We start from the raw sequence: 23,585 nt of genomic DNA, 5'->3' as shown, positions 1-23,585 counted from the left end.
CGCTCTGGGAGAAGGGCCCTGGTTCTCCAGGGCAGTGGCGCCCCCTAGCGGCACAAAGGCCCAACTTCCACCCCGTGCTCCCCAACCCGCCAGCATGCTGGGATGGAGAGCGAGGGCCCCGGAGAACCAGGACACTGTGCTGGCCTCGGAAAGGATGTTGGCATGCCACGTCCGTGGAACGGGCCGGGCCCCCAGCAGCTGGCATTTGCTAAGATCCTGGGCAACCGGGAGACATCTCTGCTCATCCGTTCTCCTCCTTGTATGCTCCCCACCCCGCCCCGCTCCTCTCCCCATTCATCACACTGCTCCTTACTGCCTCTGCCCCCACCAACCGGGCAGAGGTAGCTTGTTCAATCCCCCCCACCCCTAAGCACTGGCGTCGCTCTCCGTGGCAGGACGGGGCGATCTCATCAGCGAGGCAGCACCCGGGTCACCGCTGGCTGTCCCATCACAGACGCCGATGGCTCCCCACCTCGGTGTCTTGCCCCTTCCTGCTCCTTAAATTCCCCGCTCCCACGGATTATCTTGAGGGCCCAACCAAATTCACAGCCATGTAAAAAACGTCACGGACCGCGAAATCAGATCTCCCCCATAAAATCGAGCTATTGGAGGAGAGGGAGAGGGGCAGGGCTTCCCGTGAACTGGGCTCCAGCTGCTAGTCCCGGGCCGGGACATGGCCGCTCTCGGTGGGAGATCAGACCAACCTCCGGGTACCTCCCCCAGCTGCAGGAAACTCTGGGGCTGCGCAGAATGAGAGGGCAATCCCGTGACCCCCCTACAACAGCTTTGTGACCCCCAACCCACGACCTCCTTTTGGGTCAGGACTCCCACAGTTACAACACCCTGAAATTTCAGATGAAAACCTCTGAAAACGTGAAATTTGACTTTTTAAAACCCTCTGGCTGTGAAATTAACCAACATGGACCCTGAGTTTGGTAGGGCCCCAGCTATCTCCATCCCCATCTCCTAGGATGGACCCATCTCGCCAGCCTCTCTAGGCCCCGTTGGATTCATGCCCCTGCCCCCAGCCCGAGCTCCCCGCTCCTGCCAAGCCAGCGCCCCCCTGAGCAGGGTGGTCACGCGCGCTGGAGCCTGATCCGGCCAGGTCCCCTCACCTGAGGAACTCCAGGTCGTCCCAGCCATTGTGGATCAGCCCCTCCTCGTACCTCTCCAGCCCGAGGGCCAGGAGCCATTCGCCCACGCTGCACTCGCTCAGGCTGGAGCTGCTCCTCCCTCCCTGGCCCAGCGCCTGCGCAGAGCAGATTGGCACAGTACATCAGGCACCCCGGGGCTCCAGCTGCCTCCATGCCCCTCCCCGGGACCCTCCTGCATGCACACGCCGAGCAAGGGGGCTCGTGCAACAGCTTTGGTGCCTGCTCCATGCATGGGGAAATCCGACTAACCCAGGGCCTGGCTCCAGCATCTCCCATCTTAGGACCCCAGTCACTTTGGACTGATGAATTCATGCCCCTGGGGGGTTGGGCAGTATCTGCAGGCCCATTGTCCAGATGGGAAAACTGAGGCACAGAGCAGGCCAGTAAGCTGCCCATGGCCGTACAGTGAGTCAGTGGCAGAGCTGGGAGGAGAACTCCATTCCCCTGACTCCAGGTGGCAGGACCAGGTAGGAGGCTGGGGCTCTGCCGGGGGCAGGGGACATCGATTCCAGGGCGGCTGAGAACCCTCAGCCTTCAGCCATTTCAACCTGGGGCCTCTTAGCCAGAACGGCTTGGCTGAGCCTGCCCCCGTGTGCACGGGGCAGAGGGACATTGCTGAGGGACCCCAGAGGGAGGGCGCTGGGACCCCTGATCTCATAGGGCCTCTGACAAGCTCCTGCAGGTACCTCTTCAGCCAGGTCTTCCTCGATGCTCTCCCTGATGGAACGGGGTGGGAAGGTGATAGGCCGGCTGTAGTCGGGGTGCATGCACCTGGGGGGCAGGTCCAGCCGCCCTTTGCTGAGCAGATGTGGGGCCGGCCGGCCCTGCTGCTCCCGCCCCAGGCCGCTGCCCCCTTTGCTGCCCGGATAATCCACCTCACTCAGGGTCTTGGCCATCTGCAGCACCGAGCAGGAGCGATCGTCCAGGAGGCCCCCCTGGGCCTGGGGGGCATTGGGGGGCTCCATCAGGAAGCCAGGTCCAGGGGAGGGGGGAGGCCTGGGGTGTAGCTTGGGTGGGGCCAGCTTGGACTCCAAGGGATCGCTGAAGGCCACAGCAGCCCATGGCTTGGCGGTGCTGGGCTCCTCCCGGCCAGCTGCCCCACCCAGGTCCTTGGCGCTGGCGTAGAGAGGGTTTTCGGCCACCTCGAACTCCACGGCCTTGGGCAGCGGCGGAGGCGGGAAGTCGGGGGGTGGCAGGTTGAGGGTGCCCGTGTCCTCGTCCGAGGAGCTCTCCTCGCCCCGGCCCGGGAGCGGCTGTCGGCGCCACTCCGGCTGCACGGGCACCGTGATCTGCACTTTGTTCTTGGGGGCCGGCCCCTTGGAGGCAGTGGGGGGTTCCGCGGCCAGCAGCTGGTGCGGGACCCCCTCTAGCACGTAGTAGGCCGGGTTATTGAAGCTGTTCTTCATGGGGCCGCCCTCGGGCTCCGAGGCCGAGTCCTGCTTGGACCTGAGGGCACAGAATGGGTCGGTCACCCGGGGGCACACGCCAAGGGGCAGGGAGGAGGAGAGGCTGGCCTGCGGGCGGGCATTGCAGGGGATCGTCTGCCTTGTCTATACAGACCGCAGGCTCTTTGGGGCAGGGACTGTCTCTCGCTATGGGGCACGTACAGTGCTCAGGGCCCCTCTCAGCTGTACCCCTGGCTCTGGAGGACTCCTCTACCCCAGGCATCTCTCCCCAACGGGAAGGTCCCCGGCAGCCGCTTGAGACGTCACCACCAAGGCACGTAGGCCCCCAACACTGGGGGTCCCCGGCCGTTCTCCCTAGGGGGAACGTCCTGCCAGCTCTCCGGTGAGAGGCTCCGTTGTTCTAGCTAGCTCACGGTGGTACCAAGGGGGCTGGGGGCCCAGCTTGCCCCTCACTGACCTGGCCTGAGAGGTCTCCTCCCTGGAGGTGCCGCGGAGTGGGGCTGGCAGGCGGCCGGCAGTCAGGGCGCTGGGTTTCTCCGGCTCGTCTAACAGCTTCCCGAGGGGGCAGGCTGCCGTCTCCCCCGGCAGGGGCTTCCGTCCAGCGGATCTAGCAGAGAGGGAGAGACTATTTGCCGATGGAGGCAGGGCCCGTCCATACCCTCCCAGCTGGAAGCTCACCGGTTCTCCGCAGGGCTCCCACGATCATCCCCCTCTCCCCCTCCCGGGGACACCAGGAAAGCGAGGCCGAAGCGCCTGTGTCATTCCCGATGCCCCTTCTCCCCAAACCTTCCAGCCCCTGACAACCCTGTCTGCTCCTGGGAAGCTTCTTCAGCCAGGGCCCTGTCCCAAAAGCCACCCGCCACCCCGGCAGGGTGGACCCTGCATTGCTCGCTGATCTCCCCTGACGCCAGGCCAGGATCCTCCTGCCAGGGAGAGACCAGGCCAGTGCAGAGGGTCACTGACCATCCCCATGAGTGACAGGGCTGACCGGACAGACACGCCCCCGGGGCATCCCTCCCCCCTGCCTTCCCCCCCGGGCCCTGCTTCTTCCCAGAGCGTCATTGCCACAGCGTGTCCGCCCCCAGCCCATCCTTACTTGGCGTGCTCCTGGCTGGCCCGGGAGACCGGCGGCAGCTTCCCCTTGGCAGCTCCGGTTTCGTCCTTGTCGATGCTGATCCACTCTGCGGGCGGGAGACACGCACCCGCTCAGCGGCCAAGCACCCCACCGGCTTAGCTCACTCAGCGCCTCGCCCAGGGCTGCTCCCTGGCTGGCTCGATGCAGTCCCAGGCCACGAGGATCCCGCCCCCGCCCCTTGGAGGGCTCCTTCTACCCACCTGGCACCATCTCGCTGGCTCCCCAGCTCTGGGGCTGGGTGGGAAACTCAGCCCCCAGAGCCCTTGTCTCTCGGGCACCCCCAGCGGTGGAGAGATGGAGCCACCCCCAGCCACTCACTAGATGGCACCACCTTTCCCCCGGCTGCTGGCCTGGCCTGGCTTCAAACCCTGAGCCATGCAATAGCAGCAGCCCAGCTCCGGCCTGCGTCTCTGCTTAATTGGAGAACAACATCCCAGCTTCTTCTAGGCAAATCCCCTCCCTGCCTGCTGGCTAATGGCTCCATCGGACCATGTAATCAGCTGCGGCAGTCGGGCCGCGTTCCCACAGGGTGTAACCCCTGGGTGCCTGGCAGGCAGCCCCTGAAAGGCGGAAAGGCCCCCCCCACTCACCGTAGAGCCTCTCCCGGGTGCCCATCCGCTCGGCCGGGACCCGGACCTTCATGGAGCCCCGGATGTTGCCCGTCTCCTCCCCGCGGTGGGACAGGTAGGTGAGGAACTGCTGGGCAGTGCTGCCGATCATGGACTTCAGGGCGATCACGCACTCGCCTGGAGGACGGGCAGGAGAAGAGGCATCGGCGGGACAGCCAGAAGGCAGGCACCAGTCAAGGTCAACAGGGTGGGGGAGAGAGGTGCCCATGGCACTGCCCTGCCCTCCCCTCCATCCCCAGCAATGTGACCCCAAAGGAGAGTGGGGGGGCGAGAGAGAAGACGCTGCAGAGACAGCACCACGGATCAGAGACAGGGGTGGGACTCCCTCACGCGAGAGCAGCTCCACGATTGCACTCAGGAGCCGAGCCCCTGGAGCGAGAGGGAGGTGGGTTGAGCCTGGAATGGGATGCTAGAGACCTGGGTTCAATTCCTAGCTCTGGAACACACTCCCTGGCTGACCCTGGGCAAGTCACTTAATAGCTCAGCTTCCACCTGGGAAAGGAACATGATGTTTCCCTACTGCCAAGGGGCCGTGTGAGGCTCCATGGGGAGGGGGGCTCAGATGCCACAGTGAGGAGAGGGGCAGAGACAGGAGGTGTTGCATTATATACCAAGAATATCTACACTTGTTCTGAGGCCCAGAAGGAGGTGGGAGACAGACCAGAGAGTCTCTGGGTAAAAATAAAAGGAGGGAAGGGGAATAGGGTGACATCATGGCAGACCACCAAAGGAGGAGGTGTTTCTACCACAAATAACAGAGCTATCCAGAACGCAAGCCCTGGTAACAAGGGGGGGACTTTAACTATGCAGACATCTGATGGAAAAGGCAACACGCAAACCTTTCAGCAAGTTCTCGGACTGTAGTGGGGATGACTCATTTCAGAAAGAGGAGGAAGTAACCAGGGGGGAAGCCATTTTAGACTTCATTCTGAAAGACGCGGGCGTAGGGAGGAGGGTTTTAGGTTTATTAGGAACTGGTGGAGCCTTTTGGGAAAGGAGGAGCTTTCACAGAAAGGACAGGCTGCACAAAATGGAACTAGATTGCTGGGTGTGTAAACTTGAAAAGGTTGTAGAGGAGTTTTTAAGCTAAGTGCCGAGGGAAAGCCAACAGGTGAATCACAAAATCATAGAATATCAGGGTTGGAAGGGACCTCAGGAGGTCATCTAGTCCAACCCCCTGCTCAAAGCAGGACCAATCCCCAACTAAATCATCCCAGACAGGGCTTTGTCAAGCCTGTCCTTAAAAACCTCTAAGGAAGGAGATTCTACCACCTCCCTAGGTAACGCATTCCAGGGCTTCATCACCCTCCTAGTGAAATAGTGTTTCCTAACATCCAACCTAAACCTCCCCCACTGCAACTTGAGACCATTGCTCCTTGTTCTGTCAAGACCATTACAGGTGCTGAGCACATGGTTCAGGACAGAGACATCCCTTAGGGGAGGATCTGTTAGCGGGGATTTTCTCTATCCTCATAAAGAGGAGAGGATTGAAGTTGATAAAGTACAGGTAGGAACTGAAGAGAAACAATCAAACAAAAAAGAGTCCCATTCAGTTACATCACATGAAGGCAGAGAGCTAAACATTGAGAAATGTTGTAAGAGCTTGTCTACAAATGCAAGAAGTCTCAGTACTAAGATGGGTGAATTCGAGTGGGTGGCATTAAATGAGGATGTGGATAAGAACATAAGAATGGCCCTACTGGATCAGACCAAGGTCTGTTATGGACCCTCTTAGGGTGTTGGCCTTCACAACATCCTCTGGCAAGGAGTTCCACAGGTTGCCTGTGCATTGTGTAAAGAAATACTTCCTTTTGTTTGTTTTAAACCTGCTGCCTATTAATTTCATTTGGTGACCCCTGGTTCTTGTGTTATGAGAAGTAGTAAACAACACTTCCTTATCTACTTTCTCTGCACCAGTCATGACTTTATAGACCTCAATCATATCCCCCCTTAGCCGTCTCTTTTCCAAGCTGAAAAGTCCTAGTCTTATTAATCTCTCCTCATACGGAAGCCGTTCCATAGTCCTCAGCATTTTTACTGCCCTTTTCTGAACCTTTTCCCATTCCAATTTTGATGTAACAGGCATCACAGAAACTTGGTGGAATGAGGATAAGCAATGGGACACGGCGATACCAGGGTACAAAAGATATCGAAATGACAGAGTAGGTCATGTTGGTGGGGGAGTGGCAATAATACACACATGTTTTCAATACATGTTTTCTTTCCCACATAGCGCCACTCCCCCACCAGCCCTGCTCTTGCCAGATTCTGTGAGCAGGGCCTGCCTCATACCAGGCCTCTGGTACAAGGGCTCATGTCTCAAGCTGACTTCCTATTACATTAGCTAATGTGACGCCGATTTTTCAAAAAGCCTCCAGAGGTGACCCTGGCTGGTAAGTCTAACTTCAGTACCAAGCAAACTGGTTAAAATTATAGTAAAGAACAGAATGATCAGATATGTAGATGAACATGATTTGCTGGGGAAGAGTCAATATGGCTTTTGTAAAGGGAAATCATGCCTCACTAATCTACTAGAATTCTTTGAGGGGGTCAACAAACATGGGGACAAGGGTGATCCAGAGGATACCGTGTACTTGGACTTTCAGAAAGCCTTTGACAAGGTTCTTCAGGAAAGGGTCTTAAGCAAAGTAGGGAGTCACGGGATAAGAGGGAAGGTCCTCTCATGGATCAGTAACTGGTTAAAAGACAGAAACAAAGGGTAGGAATAAATGGTCAGTTTTCAGAAGAGAGAGAGGTAAATAGCGGGGTCCCCCAGGAGTCTGCACTGGGACCAGTCCTTTCAACATATTCATAAATGATCTGGAAAAGGGGTAAGCAGTGAGGTGGCAAAATTTGCAGATACAAAACTACTCAAGATAGTTAAGTCCCAGGCAGATTGAGAAGAGCTACAAAAGGATCTCACAAAACTGGGTGACTGGGCAACAAAATGGCAGATGAAATTCCATGTTGACAAATGCAAAGTAATGCACATTGGAAAACACAATCCCAACTATACATACATAATGATGGGGTCTAAATTAGCTGTTACCACTCAAGAAAGAGACCTTGGAGTCATTGTGGAGAGTTCTCTGCAAACATCCACTCAATGTGCAGCGACAGTCAAAAAAGCAAACAGAATGCTGGGAATCATTAAGAAAGGGATCGATAATAAGACAGAAAATATCATGTTGCCTCTCTATAAATCCATGGTACGCCCACACCTTGAATACTGGGTGCAGATGTGGTCGCCCCATCTCAAAAAAGATATATTGGAATTGGAAAAGGTTCAAAAAAGGACAACACAAATGATGAGGAGTATGGAACGGCTGCCATAGGAAGAGAGATTAATAAAACTGGGACTTTTGAGCTTGGAAAAGAGACGACAAAGGGGGGATATGATAGAGGTCTATAAAACCATGACGGGCGTGGAGAAAGTGAATAAGAAAGTGCTATTTACTCCTCACAACACACGAACTAGGGGGTCACCTGATGAAATTAATCAGTAACACGTTTAAAACAAACAAAAGGAAGTATTTCTTCACACAATGCACAGTCAACCTGTGGAACTCCTTGCCAGAGGATGTTGTGAAGGCTAAGACTATAACAGGGTTCAAAAAAGAACTAGATAAGTTCATGGAGGATAGATCAATCAATGGCTATTAGCCAGGATGGGCAGGGATGGTGTCCCTAGCCTCTGTTTGCCAGAAGCTGGCAATGAGTGATAGGGAAAGGATCACTTGATGATTACCTGTTCTGTTCATTCCCTCTGGGGCACCTGGCACTGGCCATTGTCGGAAGACAGGATACTGGGCTAGATGCACCTTTGGCCTGACCCAGTTTAGCCGTTTTTATGTTTCTAGGTTATAGCCCACAGGAATCGGCGACAGAGCTGGGAACAGACCTCACCTAGGGCAGCCAGGACTAGAACCCTGGGCCTACAGCACCAAAACCCAGGACTCCTCCCTTTGAGCCAAAGGAGAATGCCAGGCGCTATAGCAGATCCCTCCCTTAGCCACTCTGTGACTCGGCCACTGGAGGGCGATGTTACTCCCAGGCCACACTCCCCCTCCTGCTCCTTACCGTAGGATTCGTAGCCATCGACGGACTTGACTGTGAGCAGCAGGTGCTGGTCCTGGAGATACTCGATCTCGGATAGAATCGGTTTCAGCTGCAGCCAGGGAGAATCCATGGAGAATGGACATTTACTCAGCACAAGGAGGCCAACACGCTGCATGTGGCAGCTACAGGGCACAGCGGAGCACGGTGCAGTAATACAGGGATCCCGCTCCCCCTGCCAATCGAACCCACCGCCCGCATTCTCCCACCCGGACCGAGAGCCGGTGTGCTCTAATGCATAGAGCACTGGCCTGGGAGAGTTGTGTCCTATTCCCGGCCCCGCCACTGGTCTGCTGGGTGTCCCTGGGCAAGTCACGCCTCTGCTCTGTGCCTCAGTTTCCCCATAATGATACTGACCCGCTTTGTAAAGATTATGGGATTGTTACTACCAATAACAAGGTGGTGTCTCCTCTGCGCAGAGGGGATGGCAGGGTGATTGGCTGGGGGAGGGGAGGAGTTCTCACCGTGGGCAGCTGCCTCGAGGACCACTGAACCTTCAGGAAGTTGATGTTGTCACTGCTCTGCATGTCGTTCTCGAAGCTCTTCTTGAACTCTGGGGGAGAGGAAGTGGCAGGCTCGGGTTAGGCACACACTCCCCTGGCCTTCAGACACAGTGGAGCAGTCCCATGGTACGCCTCTCACCCTGCCCCCATCTAGCCAGAATGGAACTGTCCTAGGACTAAATTGACCCCATGTGGGGACAGACACACCCCCAACCCCACCACTCTGCAGGCCTCTGTTGCTTGAGCTAAAGGAGAATCTCCACTAGCACAAGGAGAATTAGGGCTTTTACAACCTCTGCTGGTTGCAGCCGCTGGCGGGCCATGGGCTCACACACAGCAGATGGTGGAGAGGCTCCCGTCTACACTAGCCAGTGAGCTACATGGTATGTGTGAACCAGGCGAGTGGGGGGAGGGAGGGGGTGTCAGGCACGCACCTTCCAGGCAGGTGGAGTAGAACTCGATAAAGAACTTGGTCCTGCTGGCCGTCTTCACGATAGCTTCGATGTTCTCAAACTCAATGTAGGCCTGGTCTGAGGCCTTGGAGAGCCCTGGGAGCAGAGAATAATCATAGTAGAACACCTCACCTGGGTAGCTCTTACCTAGCACCTCTCATCCCTAGATCTCCAAGCGCTGTACAAAGGAGGGAGAGGTCATTATTCCCATTTTACAGAGGGGGAAACTGAGGCACGGGGAGGGAACGTGAGTTGCCCAAGGTCATCTGGCAAGCCAGTAGCAGAGCTGGGGACAAATCCAAGGTCTGCTGAGTCCTGATCCAGTGTTCCAGCCACGAGGCCAGAGTGTGAAGAGGGTTATGGCTGCCCCAAGAAGACAGGACCCACAGGTTCATATGAGGGACAAGGAAGACACCCCCAGCTCAGTTTTTATCACAGCTGGTATCAAGCCTGGAGAGCTACCAGGTCTGCCGGGCCCCAAGCAAGTTCATCTCCCTTCTGGGTTGGGTGATGGAGCCAAGTGTGCCCCAGAACTGACACAGGGCACAGCCGAGGGGACGACAGGAGAGCAGGGCTAACAGGAGGCATGGACCTAGGGTGGCACTGCCTTCTCCTGGGGCAGTGAGACAGGATCATGCAGGGGTCCGGCAATCCTGAGGTGGTGACGTCTGGGGTTGGTGAGGTATGCAGTGTGGTGGGGAAGGAGATTAAAGATCATCTAGGTATGGCCCCAAAATAACAGCCATACTTCGCCTCGGTTTTCAGTAACGAGGATCAGAGCGTGTGGACGAAGGCAGGATGGCTGATGGAAATGAGTGTCTAGAAATGGTAATTACCACAGCCGAGGTGGAAGAAAAACTTAACGAGCTTAATGTGCTTGAATCAGGCAGGGGGGACCAGATCGTTTCCATCCCAGGATCCTGAAAGCACTGGCACATGAGATTGCTAGGCCGGTAAGAAGGGGTTTTTAATGCATCTAGCTATTTGGCATAGCGCCGTATGAATGGAGAATAGCTAATGTCCCTGTATGTAAGAAAGGGGAAAAAAGTGACCCGGGCAGTTACAGACCTTGTTAGTCAGACCGCAGCAGGCGTTAGAACGAATTGTGAAGGAAAGAATAATGAAATTCAGAGAGGTAATTGGCAAAGGAGACATAATGCAACGTGAGTTTACCAACGGTAGATTGTGCCAGACACGGTGTCTCTAGGAAGTGGTTAGGGATCAGTGCAAGACTCATCAGGTGGGTAAGGAACTGGCTAAAGGGAGGAGACAGTGGGTTGTGCTGAAAGGTGGGACAGGAGGGAGGTTCCTAGCGGAGTTCCCCAAGGATCAGCCTTGGGACCAATCTCATTCACTGTGTTTCTTAATGACCTGGGCACAAAAAGCAGGAGCGGGCTAACGAAATGTGCTGACGACCCAAAGTTAGAAGGCAGCATCAGTCCAGAGGCGAACTGGAACACAGGAGGACCTGATGACCCTGAAGGCTGGAGGGACAGAACGGGGATGAAATTCAGTAGTCCAGAGTTCACGGTCAGGCACTTGGGGTTGAGTAAGAAGGGGGGAGGGAATCAGGTTGCTCTGTGAATACACCAGGGGGTGAGCACCAGGGAGGGAGATGAGCTTTGGAAGCTACAGGACAGTGCTGGCACAAGAACAAACGGAAACTAGCCGTGAACAAATTCAGGCAGGAAATTAACCAGCAATACGAGTTGTGGGGGCAAACAACTGAGCTAGTTTTAAGAGCGAGCTGGACAAATGGGCGAGTGGGAACTGCATGACGGGCAGGGGCAGGGCTCGGCAGCCCTGGGGCTCGCTTCCGGTCTATGGCTTACCTTCCCAAAGCTCATGCTTCAGGGTTTCCCCCTCCCCCAGTGTGTTCTGGGAGGGTTTTTTATCTCCTTCCTCTGAGGCAGGAGGGATGGTCATGGCTGGAGACGGGACACAGGATGGGGTGGGCCAGGGCTCTGAGGTGGCCCCGAGCGCTCTCTCTCTCGGCTGCGGGGTTAGCGTGCAGGTCGGTGGCCTGCAGTAGACAGGCAGTCACACCGGATGCTCTAGCAGTCCCTTCCGGATTTAAACGCTACAACTCTGCGACATCCGTGTCCCCACGGAGGCTCAGTGACAAGTCAGGGCCAGGGGCAGGTGGAGAGCGGCTTGGCCATTGCTAGCCGGTGGCCACTCAGCCCAGCGCAGGGCAGGCACATGCCCACCTTCCCCCCCGTACCTTTCTTGGAGACAAACTGGGATGTCACTCCGACTTCGAAGGCTCCGAAGACAGGGGAGTGGTCGCTGGTCGTGATGTCGTCGGTGCATCCTACCAACAAGCAGGCTCCACTGGTGAGCTCGCCAGCGTGCCCGGGGCCGGGAGCGGGCTCAGCAGGGGCAGGGAGTCCGACTGGCAGCTGATCAGGCCCGAGGGGAAGGCATGTCCCTCTCTAGGGGTGGACTGCCCCAGACCCAGGGGTGGAGTGCCCCAGTGCTCACTGGTGGGGCAGCTGAGGAGCTGGACACCGCTGGAGCCCCCTTGCCCAGCCTTCGCTGGGCATCCATAGGCACCTCGGAAACATCGCTGGGGAGAGAACTACGTTTCCCTCATGCCAGAATTCAGTGGGGAATTCTGATAGCCCAGGGGGCCAGTCCTCTCTGCCCACCTGCCGTCCCAGTTCCCCTCGCTGCCCTGCCAACATGCCCACCCCAGGCTCCCCACCGCCTCTTCAGCCCTTGGCCCCCCCGCTGAGGCTGCTCACAAGGGAGGGGGTGCGCTCGGCTAACGGTGATGAGACCCTTGTCCTGGGAACAAAGCCCACCTCCCCCTTGAGAACCGGACGGAGACTCGCAACTCGCAGGCCTCCGTGAATAGACCCGTTTGGGCTGGATTTGAACCTGGGACCTAGCAGGGAGAGACTGTCTACCCCCACCCTGTCTACCCCACGCCCCCGTGAGGGCTTTCCTCTCGAGCCCCCCAGGGCGAGCCCCAGCCCCGCACGGCCTGGCCCCCCTGCACTGAGGGAGGCAGCGCCCGCGAGGTCTGGGCGAGCAGGGCCCTGGCAGGAAGCCTGGGCTGTCGCTCTGCCCCACTCACCATCCCCCCAGGGGTGTCGTGTGGCTCGAGGGGGCGTGAGGGGAAGGGGTTTCTGGGGCTGAGCAGAGAGAGGGTGTCCCAGGCCCAGGGCAGGACTAGCCCCAAGGAACAGCCAGATCTGCAGGCACAGCCGGGGGAGCGCCTGGCACTGGGTCCCTGGTCACCTCCGTGCAGATGCACCGGCCACGGGCTCCTCCGCACACCCATGGGAGATGCTCCACCCCGGCTGCCAGGGGGTGGACCACCCCGGCCAGCCACCTGTGGGCGAGCAGGTGTGATCCCAGCCAGCAGCGGGTGCCGCTGACACCCCCCACTCACCGTAGGAGTTGCAGTTGATGTGGGTCTCGGGGTACGACTTCCACAGGATGCGGTCACACCAGGAGGGGACGTTGGTGCGGACCTGGGCGGGGGGCACAGGACGCTGGGGTGAGGCATTGCCAGGCAGCACCCTCCCCCAGCCCATCAGCCTGGCAGGGCCCCTGGCGCTGGCCCCTCACTGACCCACAGGGTCCGGAGAGCCAACCACGGGAACTGGCTAACCCTCCCCAGCCCCCCCAACGCCCCCCCCCACATACCTTCGCTTCCCCACCCCCAGCACCTACCCCGGTGGGCTTCTGCTTGTGCCACACGTAGGTGTCGCGGGAGCCCCGCTCGTAGCGGTAGGTTGGGGGGAAGGTGATCTCCTCCTCGCCTGCAGAGACACAGCCCAGGGCGTGAGGAGAAACAGCCTGGGCCCGGCCACCCGCAGCATCCCCCAGCAGCCACAATCCACACCCCGGACCCCAGGCCCAGCAATGCCGACCCCTGAAGGGGAGACACCCCCCAGCAACACCCCAGCAGGGAAGGGGAGAGCCCCCAAAGCTCCCCCACCCCAGCAGGGAAGGGGAGACACCCCCCCCCCAGCAACACCCCAGCAGAGAAGGGGAGACCCTCCCACAGCTCCCCCCACCCCAGCAGGGAAGGGGAGACACCCCTCCCAGCAACACCCCAGCAGAGAAGGGGAGACCCCCCAACAGCTCCCCCCACGCCAGCAGGGAAGGGGCAGAGCCGGTGGGGGAAGCAGACACCCGCCCCGCCCGCAGCAGAGCCGCCCTCACCGAATCGCAGGAAGACCTTGTGCTTCTCCTTCTCCAGGTTGAGCTGATCCACCTTGAGCAGCGGCTCGAACTCCTTGCGGTTGATGTAGTTGAGGATCTCCTGGAGGAGGCAGGACCAAGCGGGCAGGTCAGAGCGGGGAGGACAGGCCACCCCCACCCCCCCAGGCCTGCCCTCCCTCCTTTCCCCCCCAAGGGCCTGTGTCCCTCACCTCTCACTTGGCTGCCCTCCCCACGCTGCAGCCCTCTCCAGCCCGGCCCACGCCCCCGTCCCCACGGGCCCGCGCCCCCCTCACCTGGATGTCCATGTCCAGGCGGTAGTTGAGGTCCCCGAACCAGAAGAGATGGGTGAAGCGGAGCGAGATGTCGAAGGAGCTGAGCTGCTTGTCGCCCAGGGACAGCAAGCGCAGGATGTCCAGGTAGTTCTGGTTCCGCCTGCCGGAGAGGGGAGCGGTGGGCAGGCCGAGAGAGACGCGCCCGGCACAGAGGGGGGCAGGGGAGGGGACACGGATCAGAGTCTCCGGGGGCACAGGCTTGGGAACAGAAACCCAAGGCCTAGACTGCTCCGAGTTACTAAAGATCCCCAGGCGCTTCCCGCAAGACCAGCAGGTTTGCTTGGGTGCCCTAATTTGAGTGCTGTCAACCGCCGCCGTGCTCCTCCCCAGAGGCAGACGCGCTGACCCGCTGCGTGGGGCTAGTTACGTGTGTAAGCACCCTCTGGGATCCATCGGGATGGTACAGATGACAGATAGGGTGGTTGTTTAATATTCTCAGGGCTTCTACCAAAGAGAAGGCGTGTGGAGAATGAATGCTTTTCCCAGGCTAAGAGCTCCAGGCCTGACAGAGAGATCGGGGGAAGGAAATGGTGGCTTTCCTCATTTGGCGGTAGACCCACCAGCCGCGCTTGATGCTTAGCCTGGGAACGTCTGTGCTTCCAGAGTTCATCCAGCGGGACCGGAGCGTGCATGCTAACAGCGACAATCGCTGCGTGCTGACCGCCGGGCCCAGGGCGATGCGGCCCCAAGGAGCAGGGTGTGGGATGGTGCATGGAAATACGCCGGGACAGAGTGAGCGCAAGTGTGTCTGAGTGTACGCAAGCGTGCAAGGCTGAGCCCACCTGTATCTAAGAAAGCAAGAAGGAGCATGCAAAGGCCAGGGTGAGCGAGTGTGCCCCAGGGTGGGTGTGCGAAAGGACAAACCTGTTCAAACTGGCGCATGCGTGCGTGGCAAGTGTGCCCCAAACCGAGTCCGGGAGTGCAAGTGGCTGTGTGCAAACACTAGTGGGCCAGAGCGAGCATGAGTATGTCAGAGCGAGCAGGAGCGTGGCCAGGGGTAGGTGCGAGCGTACCCAGCGCGAGCGTGTCTGCATGTCTAGGAGTGAGCAAGCCACGTCTGTAAGCGAGCAGGAGCACGCGAGGGTCGTGCCTCTCCATGGAGACCAAAGTGTCGCCTGTCCAGAGCCATCGGCCATGTTTGCGTGCTGCCCACGGCCAGCGACAGGAGCTACCAGCAGCTCCCCGCTCAGCCCCGTTGTGCCTGGGGGGACCAGTGGGACCATCCCCCCAGCTCAGAGCTAGGTGACGGGCTCCCGCTCTGCCAGGGGCTGCCCTGCCCTGCGCCCCGCACTCACCTGGCTGTCTTCTCGTTGCCTGAGGTCAGGTGGCAATTCACGAAGCCAAAAGAGGTGCCATTGAACATGAAGGAAACTCCCACAGCCCCTTTATTGCCTGCAAAACAAAGAAGGGGAAGGGGTGAGCCCCACTCAGGCCGGGCCGGGGCTCGGTTCCCAGGCTCACTCTGGGCACTGATGGCCCATGGCACAGCGGCCGAAGCCGGCGCCGGCAGCTTGGAGTGAGCAGAAAAAACACAAAGCCAGTAGGGTGGGTGGGGGGAGGAGAGAGTCCCCGCTGGCTAAGAGCTGCACCAGATCCCTGGATCCTAGCCTTCCCTGGCCTTGGGGATAGTCAGACCCAGCCTCTCTCCAGCTGTAACTGACCCCGCAAGCCCCCTCCGCCAGGATCCAGGTGCTGCCCGCATTACCGTTCAGCTGCTCTGGGGCACCATCTACACTGCCTTAGGTGGCAGAGCCAGTCCTGAACCCAGCCAAGGGAGGAGAAGCAGATGCAGAGAGGCAGGCCCTGGGGTCATTTTAAAGCAGGGTAAATAACCAGGGCCTTCCGAGTGAAAGGATTGTGGCATCACAGAACAGTCTGTGCCCTTGTGCTGGAGGATGGTGCCAGGCCAGGGCTCCTCTCACGCCAGAGCAGAGGGAACGTCTGAGCCAACCAGGCTGGATAAAAAAAAAAATCTTTGATTTAAAAATAAATTAATAAAAAACCTGGCATTTAAAATTTAAATTAAATACAGGTATACTTTTAAAAGAGAAACCAATTTAACGTTCAAATGGAAATTAACTACCTATGTTAAGGCCTTAATTTGTTATAATCTATTAAAATCATTTAAATTAACTACAGAAAGTAATATTAAGAAGTACATGTTTGCAAGACAGTCAAAGCACTGAAAGTCACCGGCTAAGCACCTGGACCCAGAGTTTGCTGAAGGGCTAAACCAGCTTTTGACACCAGTAGCCTCTTCTACAGCTGCAACAAGAAATTTTTTTTCATTTCAGTTTATTCAACTCGTTCAGTTCAATGACTAGTTCATTCAAAGTTAAGCTATCAGCTGGGAGCTGAAAAAGCAGGAAAGCTTGGTTTCCTCCCTCATTCTATCAATAAAAACAAGGCGTGAGAGGATGAAATCTACTAGCTCTAAAATCTTGAAGGACATGGTGACCAGAAACAATCAGCTAAATTCACTAACTACAGCTCATACTTCTTGTGGGTAATACGTCACTTAGTTTTAAAGGCAAAACATGTTTTGATGAACTATTTTTCCTGATATCTCCAGCCCATTTATGGTCATTTTATTTAATGTAAAAAGTGGTTTTTGTGCATTTTAAATTGAATTTGGATTTCCATCCAAATAGAGCTTGGCACATATCACAAGTAAAAAATCCATTATTTCAATAAGAAATGTGTTATTTACCATTTCCTAACACAATGAAAAAGGTAAAAATTAAGAATCTGAATAAATGTAAGTCAAGCTCTATAGTGCTTAAATCAATGAGTATAGATGCAGTATATCCTCTTGCCTAGCAAAAAGATGAACCACGTTTAGGGTAAAGGCTAGATTTTGCTGCAATCAGCACATTTTAATGTTTGCCAGCCAACGAGACTCAACCTTTCTTTAGGGAAGTAACTAAAAAGTACCAATGCAAAATATGATTAAAATCGGTGATTTAAATTATGGTTTCCGGCTTGCTGATTTAGCTCACCATTACAATTGATGATTTAAATCAACTCATCTTGGTGCTAACTTGCCCCAACCCTGTGCTGGAGGGGAGGAAGAGAAATTCAGTCTCCAGGGCCCATTTGGCCATTGACCTCTCCGGAATCGGTGTGAGACCCACCAAGGCGCTTCACAAAGGCCAGTGAAGAGGCACAGACAGTAACGACTAGTGACCCAGACCAGATCAGGATGGACAACTGTATCTGAAAGACCCTGCACAGTATCCCAATCCTCTGAGCCATCCAGTCCCCTCTTCCACCACGCAAGCTTCAGTCCCAGTCTCAAACCCCAGCTCTAACCCCCACCCCGAGAATCAGAAAATGCTAATTTTGGATGGCAGCCCCACTGGACCTTGTGGGGCCAGAACATACAGACATGTTGCAAAGAACCCATGTGCACTGACACAACTGCTGTGTAAATCACTCACACGCAGAGAGTGTCTGGGACTAGAACTGTGACCTGCTACTCCAAGACCATAGGAATCTACCACTTGCATAGAAGGACCCTATCGGGAAAAACGTGGATACCAGGGTGCACCCTCACTCACTCCTAGCCAGCTATGCCAAAGGTGAGTGCAGAGTGCTCAGTCTGTCTGTCCCAGGTATCTAGTCTAGCCCCCGCAGGGCCTAGATCGGCCCCTACCTAGCGTGTTGGCGATCCCAGTCTTCACACTCGAGGTGCTGACGTGGCTGATCCGGTTCTCGTGCTCCGGTCTCACCAGGACGGCAATCTTAATGTTCCACAAGGCCTGCATCGCGATCTGGCAGGGGGCCAACAAGACAACGTTACACCTCCACTCTCCTGGCGGGGGCGCCGGAGCCTGGCTCGGAGGCAGCAGCTGCCCTAAGGTCACCGACCCTGAAACCCCACCTGCAGCAAGAACCAGGCGTGCAGCAATGAGAACAAACCCACCGAGACGCCCGGGAGTGCCTGCAGAGCCTCCCTGTGGCTCAGTGTTTGCAAACCAAGGTTTAAATGAAGTTTGGTGAGGTTGAAAGCCGCCAGGGTGGCTGCCAGGAATTGTAGTCCAATCTGTCCCCTGGGCAGACATGTCCGATAGCTGCTGCTCCCCCCCTTCCTTGTTCCAACAAGCACATTTTTGAACCACCAAGGCACAACCCAGATGTTTACAGGAGGCTTCTCTTCCTCCTAAGTCTTTTCTGCCTTAAGGAGTTGCTGGTCTAGCATTATATTAATGGCTGCAGGTTTGGCCTGGCGGGAAGAGTCCTCGACAGCGTGATTTACCATTTGCCTGTGACTTTACTGTGTGTTCAGGACTCCCCCCGCAGCAGGGGCTCCTGTGCCTCGGGGCTGGGCCCGGCTCCCAGCTCCGAGTGTGGTGACCAGGTGCGTGGGGTCATAGCAGCGCTCAGATTTGGCCTAGCCACCCCTCCATCATGACGGAGGAGCAGGGAAAACCGCCGGCTCGGAGTGGAGACAGGCCCGGCCCAGCTGGCGGGACCCAGGAGCCGCCACTGGCCAGGTGAGGGCAGCGTGGGCTCGCTGCTTCTGCACCAGGCCAGGGTGGGGTTACAGCGCCCGGTGGGCGCAGCTGCAGGTGCTCGGGGCCCCTCAGCGGTCAGGACATTTTCACGGAGCAGTCCCTAAACCCGGGACTCTTCCTGAATTGACCATGACTGCAGGAAAGGGATAAAAGCCCTGTTAAATGTAACGCCTTGCGCTTCACGCAGCTCTGCGGGTGCTGAAGGATCCCAAAGCAAGCAAGCGGCACTGAATTCCCCCTCCCACTGAATTCTCACACATGCATGAATAATGCTGCCACCTCTGGGGGGGGAGTACAGACGCCAGTGCGCAACACCCCGAATGCTAGGGCGCGGCTGGGAAACGCTGGCCAAGACACCGCAGCTGAGACCCCTCACTCCAAAAGCCTGACGCATCCACCTCAGGAGGTTAAGGGGCTCAGAGACCTGTGGCCGCAGGCATGGGCAGTGCGTGACTCCCCGCGGGGGGCTGGGCCTGAGTGCTGGAAGCTCCCTCGAAGTGTGGGGGGCCCGGACCGTGGCCCTGCCCTGAGGCCCGCCCCCACTCGGCCTTGCCCCCCCTCCCCCCAAGGCCACGCTGACGCTCCACCCCCACTCGGCCCCAGGCCCGGTTCCCACTCGGCCCCCTCCCTCGAGGCCCCCCCCACCCGTGCCTCTCTCCGCCCCCATCCCAAAGGAGCCCCCCCTGCCTGCACCTCTCTCCGCCCCCTCCCCCGAGGGGCTCCCCACCTGCATCTCTCCACCCCCTCCCCCAAGGAGCCACCCCACCGGGCCTCTCCCCACCCCCTCCCCTGAGGGCCCCCCGCCCGCACCTCTCTGCCTCTCAAGGGCGGAGAAGCGCGAGCGGGGCAGGGACGGGCGCACGGGGGAAGGGGCGGAGCGGAGATGGGAAGAGGAGCAGCGGGGCTGGGGGGGCGCACGGGGTAAGAGAGGGACGAGGGAGCAGGTCCTCAGGGCAGAGCGTGGGGTGGGGGCTACTGCCCAGATGCCCTTTCAGCAGCAGGCGGTGCTCCAAAGGGAGGTGCACCACGTCCCGTCTGGGGAGCCTTAGCCTCCCCCGGCCTATTATACCTGCCGCCCATGGCCACAGGCTTTCACACCCGGTCCCGACGCCCTCCCCCATCCACTCTTCCAGGTGAAAATGGCAACTCCAGCAATGCTGAAGATTCGGGAGGACGGCCACCCCAGCAACCGTCTCCCCAAGCCCTTCCGCTATCCTGCGGCCATCCACAGCCTGGGATCCACCTGGATTTGGAGGCTGGAGGCCGGGGAGTCTAACGGCTGACCCTCAACCAGAGGGGGTTGCAGACATCCTGGCTCTCAATACAGCGGGACAGCCCCTGGAGACGACAGCGTCCCAGCAGGCAAGGCCCCTCTTGAGCCGAGCGGCGCAGCCGGAGCATGGCATGCGGGGAAGCTGTCGCCTCCAGGAGCCTCCCCTCAAGATGCGGGTGGCCCACTATGCGGCTGTGTAGAACTGCAGAGCCCTGGGTCCCAGGCCATCTCCTCAGGCCCTGCCCCGGCGCTGGGGCTCTTACCGGGCGGTACTCTATCTCCGTGAACTCCTTCAGCATGCCCCGGAGGAAGTCGACCCACTCCTTGTCCCCCATCGAGTTCTCCTGGGTGCCAAAGACGTAGATGTCATGGGGGATGGTGACCGTCATCTCGTCCAGGGTCTTCCCCAGGCCTTTCGACGTAAACCAGGACGTGATGCTCTTGGGGGGAGGCACGCTTCCTGTGGGAGAGGGCATGACCCAAGAGAGCCGCAGTCACGGATGAGGTCACCCGGCTCAGTCCCAGGACGATGGGCCCATGGTTGGGCCACCAGCCTGGGACGTCAGAGACCGGAGTTTAGTTCCCTGCTCTGCAACAGACTCCCTGTGGTTTCCTTGGGCCCGTCGTTTAGCTGCTCCGTGCCTCAGTTTCCCCTCTGTGCAGTCGGGCCCAGCCTCACAGGAGTGCGTGAGGCTAAACACATCGAAGCTCGTGAGGTGCTGATACTGCAGTGATGCCCACTGCACACAATGCCCACCGCAAGTTCATAGAGATCGGGGACTAGGCAGGGATCAGCCAGGGATGCATTCTCAGGGGGTTGCAAACAGGTGTCAGGAAGCGGCAACCATCCTGCCTTGCCCATGTCGCTAAAATAGGAGGGGAACCTGATACGGAAAAGACTAATTTAGGGTAGCTATACGGTAGCTCCTCACTTAAAGTCATCCCAGTTAACATTGTTTCGTTATTAGGTTGCTGATCTATTAGAGAACATACTCGCTTAAAGTTACGCAATGTTCCGTTATAAGGTTGTTTGGCTCGCCCCGCTCCACCTGCCCACCTGGCGCTCCTGCCGGGGAGTGGGGTCGGGGCGTGGGGGCTCGCCCCGCTCCACCTGCCCACCTGGCGCTCCTGCCGGGGAGTGGGGTCTGGGCGTGGGGGCTTGCCCTGTTCCACCCACCTGGTGCTCCTGCCGGGGAGCGGGGTCGGGGCATGGGGGCTTGCCCTGTTCCACCCACCTGGTGCTCCTGCCGGGGAGTGGGGACGGGACGTGGGGGCTTGCTCCATTCCGCCCGCCTGGCGCTCCTGCCGGGGAGTGGGGTTGGGGCACGGGGGCTTGCTCCATTCCGCCCGCCTGGCGCTCCTGCCAGGGAGTGGGGTTGGGGCGTGGGGGCTTATCCCACTCCACCCGCCCAGCATTCCAGCCGGGGAGCGGGCAAGCCCCCGACCCCACTCCCTGGCAGGAGCGCCAGATGGGCAGAGTGGGGCTAGCCCCTGCACCCTGACCCCACTACGCCCCACCTCAGCTAAGCTTCACAATCATCATTGGTGAATACAGTATTAAACAGTTTGTTTAAAATTATTTAAAACTTATACAGTATATGTATATCATGTCTTTTGTCTGGCGAAAAAAATTTCCCTGGAACCTAACCCCCACATTTACATTCATTCTTATGGGGAAATGGGATTCGCTTAACATCGTTTCACTTGAAGTAGCATTTTTCGGGAACATAACTACAACTTTAAGCGAGGAGTTTCTGTACAGGAACTTCTCACTTAACGTTGTAGTTATATTCCTGAAAAATGCGACTTTAAGCAAAACGATGTTAAGCGAATCCAATTTCCCCATAAGAATTAATGTAAATGGGGGGGGGCGGTTAGGTTCCAGGGAAATTTTTTTCACCAGACAAAAGACTATATTATATTATATTATATATATACACACACACACAGAGTATAAGTTTTAAACAAACAATTTAATACTGGTACACAGCAATGATGATGGTGAAGCTTGGTTGAGGTGGTGGAGTCAGAGGGTGGGATATTTCCCAGGGAATGCCTTGCTGCTAAATGACGAACTAGCCCTCAAGGGTTAACTCATTGTTAATGTAGCCTGACACTTTACAAGGCAGAAGGAATGGAGGGAGGGGAGACAGCACAGCAGACAGAGACAGACACACACCCTCTGTGTGAGAGAGAGAGAGAGAGATGTGCATTTCCCCTTTAAGTATGCTGATCCCTGTCTTAAGTACGCTGCCTTGTTAATTAGATCAGCAAGCTGAGACCCACCTCAGCTGCTGCCTCCAGGACTGTCCTGTGTCCCCCCGCTCTATGGAAGGTGGGGTAAGCGGGGTGCAGGAGCAGGGTGGAGGGAGACACCCTGACATTAGCCCCTCTCTTCCCCCCCACACAGCAAGCAGGAGGCTCGGGGAGCAGCTCCAAGGCTGAGGGCAGGAGCAGCACATGGCAGTGGGGGGAGGGACAGCTGAACTGCCAGCAATTGCTACCTGCTGGGAGGCTGCTGCACAGGGAAATTAGGGGAGCTGATAGGGGGAGCGGATGGGGGGCTGCCGGCCCACCCTAGTGCCAAGCCCCCACCAGCTCGCTCCACCGGGCTGCTCTTCCTGCAAGCAGGGGACAAAGCAGGTGGCTGCCGAACAACGTTAGAAGGGAGCATTGCACCACTTTAAACGAGCATTTTCCCGAACTGATCCGCAACGTAACAACCTTAACCGGGACGACCTTAAGCAAGGAGTTACTGTATTAATAATGACAGGTTTCAGAGTAGCAGCCGGGTTAGTCTGTATCCGCAAAAAAAAACAGGAGTCCTTGTGGCACCTTAGAGACCAACAAATGTATCTGAGCATAAGAGACTAATAATATGTCACTTGCTGCAAGTTATTCAGCCGCTAGATGGCACTGTGTATTGCATGGAGTTCCAGACAGGTGTGGGCCCTGGTGAACAAGGCAGGCAAAAGTGGAATGCGAGGTGGGTGGAAGCCTGTTTGTTAGTGCTTGAGCTGGCAGCTGTTTTGTTTAAACAACTGCTTCCTATTTAAGACAGACTGTGATCCCTTATGTCCTGTCAGCAGGGGGGCTGGAGGAGAGGTGGGTAGGGTATGTGGCTCGGAGGTGGGATCACAGACTCCAAGGCATCCAGGTGGGAGGTGTTTAGTGGGGCTGGATACGTTCTGTGACCCTGGGCCATGCTCCCTGGGCTGAGGGGGACTCCCGCAGGGCATTGTGTGAGTGCGCCACATCACCCTTGCCCATGTTCCCTATTCCGTCCCGAAAAGCCCTGCCCCAGGTGCCCCGTGGCACTGACCCATGTTCCACGTGCCAATGAAGACGGAGATCATGTCGGGCTCGTCCTGCTTGGAATGTTTGTTTTTCATCAGCTGCAGCAGCTGGCAGAATGCCTCCCGCTTCTGGAGGAAAGGCAGGCAAAGGAGGCAGGTTAGGCAGCAGGAGGAGATGGGCCGTGGACAGGAGACCAAGGTACAATCCCTGGTCCTGGCCACCCACTCGTCAGCCAGCAATGGCTCGGACAGGTAAGGACTATACAATAGTTCACCCACCACTGAAATGCAGCCACCTCTGGGGTGGAATGTGGTTGCTGTTTAACGGGGCACAGCAACACTATGCAGCTGTTTAGGACAGGAAGCGAAAAAATCCATAACCAGTTACAGGGGGGAATCTGGTGCCAGGGCATGATTAACGGTCATGTGTGGTTGTGGCCTTGGTTTTAAAGGCAGCAGCTTTGTACCCCTATTCACTTGCTGGGCCTCTGTTCAGCCCACAGACCCATCTTGGAATTTGAATTAAGCTGGGTCCTTTACTTCTCCTGCATCATCACTAGAAGTTAAGATTTTCTAGGAAATCATGCCCTGGA

General features: G+C 57.3%; 1 protein-coding gene across 1 annotated transcript in view; it reads right to left on the bottom strand.

Moving 5' to 3' along the window:
- Positions 1-23,585, bottom strand: part of INPPL1 (inositol polyphosphate phosphatase like 1) — a 73,658-nt gene that overhangs the window by 5,245 nt on the left and 44,828 nt on the right. Inside the window, exons 11-27 of the mRNA XM_074954432.1 lie at positions 23,019-23,121; positions 19,960-20,156; positions 17,562-17,679; positions 15,202-15,298; positions 13,868-14,006; positions 13,575-13,674; positions 13,080-13,168; positions 12,796-12,877; positions 11,620-11,709; positions 9,378-9,491; positions 8,905-8,993; positions 8,405-8,492; positions 4,286-4,441; positions 3,657-3,741; positions 3,018-3,167; positions 1,841-2,600; positions 1,116-1,249 (exon numbers count right to left, since the gene is read on the bottom strand). Coding sequence (XP_074810533.1) covers positions 1,116-1,249; positions 1,841-2,600; positions 3,018-3,167; positions 3,657-3,741; positions 4,286-4,441; positions 8,405-8,492; positions 8,905-8,993; positions 9,378-9,491; positions 11,620-11,709; positions 12,796-12,877; positions 13,080-13,168; positions 13,575-13,674; positions 13,868-14,006; positions 15,202-15,298; positions 17,562-17,679; positions 19,960-20,156; positions 23,019-23,121 — 2,591 coding nt within the window. The remainder of the gene's footprint in view (positions 1-1,115; positions 1,250-1,840; positions 2,601-3,017; positions 3,168-3,656; positions 3,742-4,285; positions 4,442-8,404; positions 8,493-8,904; positions 8,994-9,377; positions 9,492-11,619; positions 11,710-12,795; positions 12,878-13,079; positions 13,169-13,574; positions 13,675-13,867; positions 14,007-15,201; positions 15,299-17,561; positions 17,680-19,959; positions 20,157-23,018; positions 23,122-23,585) is intronic.

The sequence above is a fragment of the Natator depressus genome, chromosome 1 (genome assembly GCF_965152275.1).
Source record: "Natator depressus isolate rNatDep1 chromosome 1, rNatDep2.hap1, whole genome shotgun sequence".
In the NCBI taxonomy this organism is placed as follows: domain Eukaryota; kingdom Metazoa; phylum Chordata; order Testudines; family Cheloniidae; genus Natator; species Natator depressus.
Note: the sequence above shows the minus strand (reverse complement) of the source record. Positions and strands in the feature narration are given on the sequence as shown.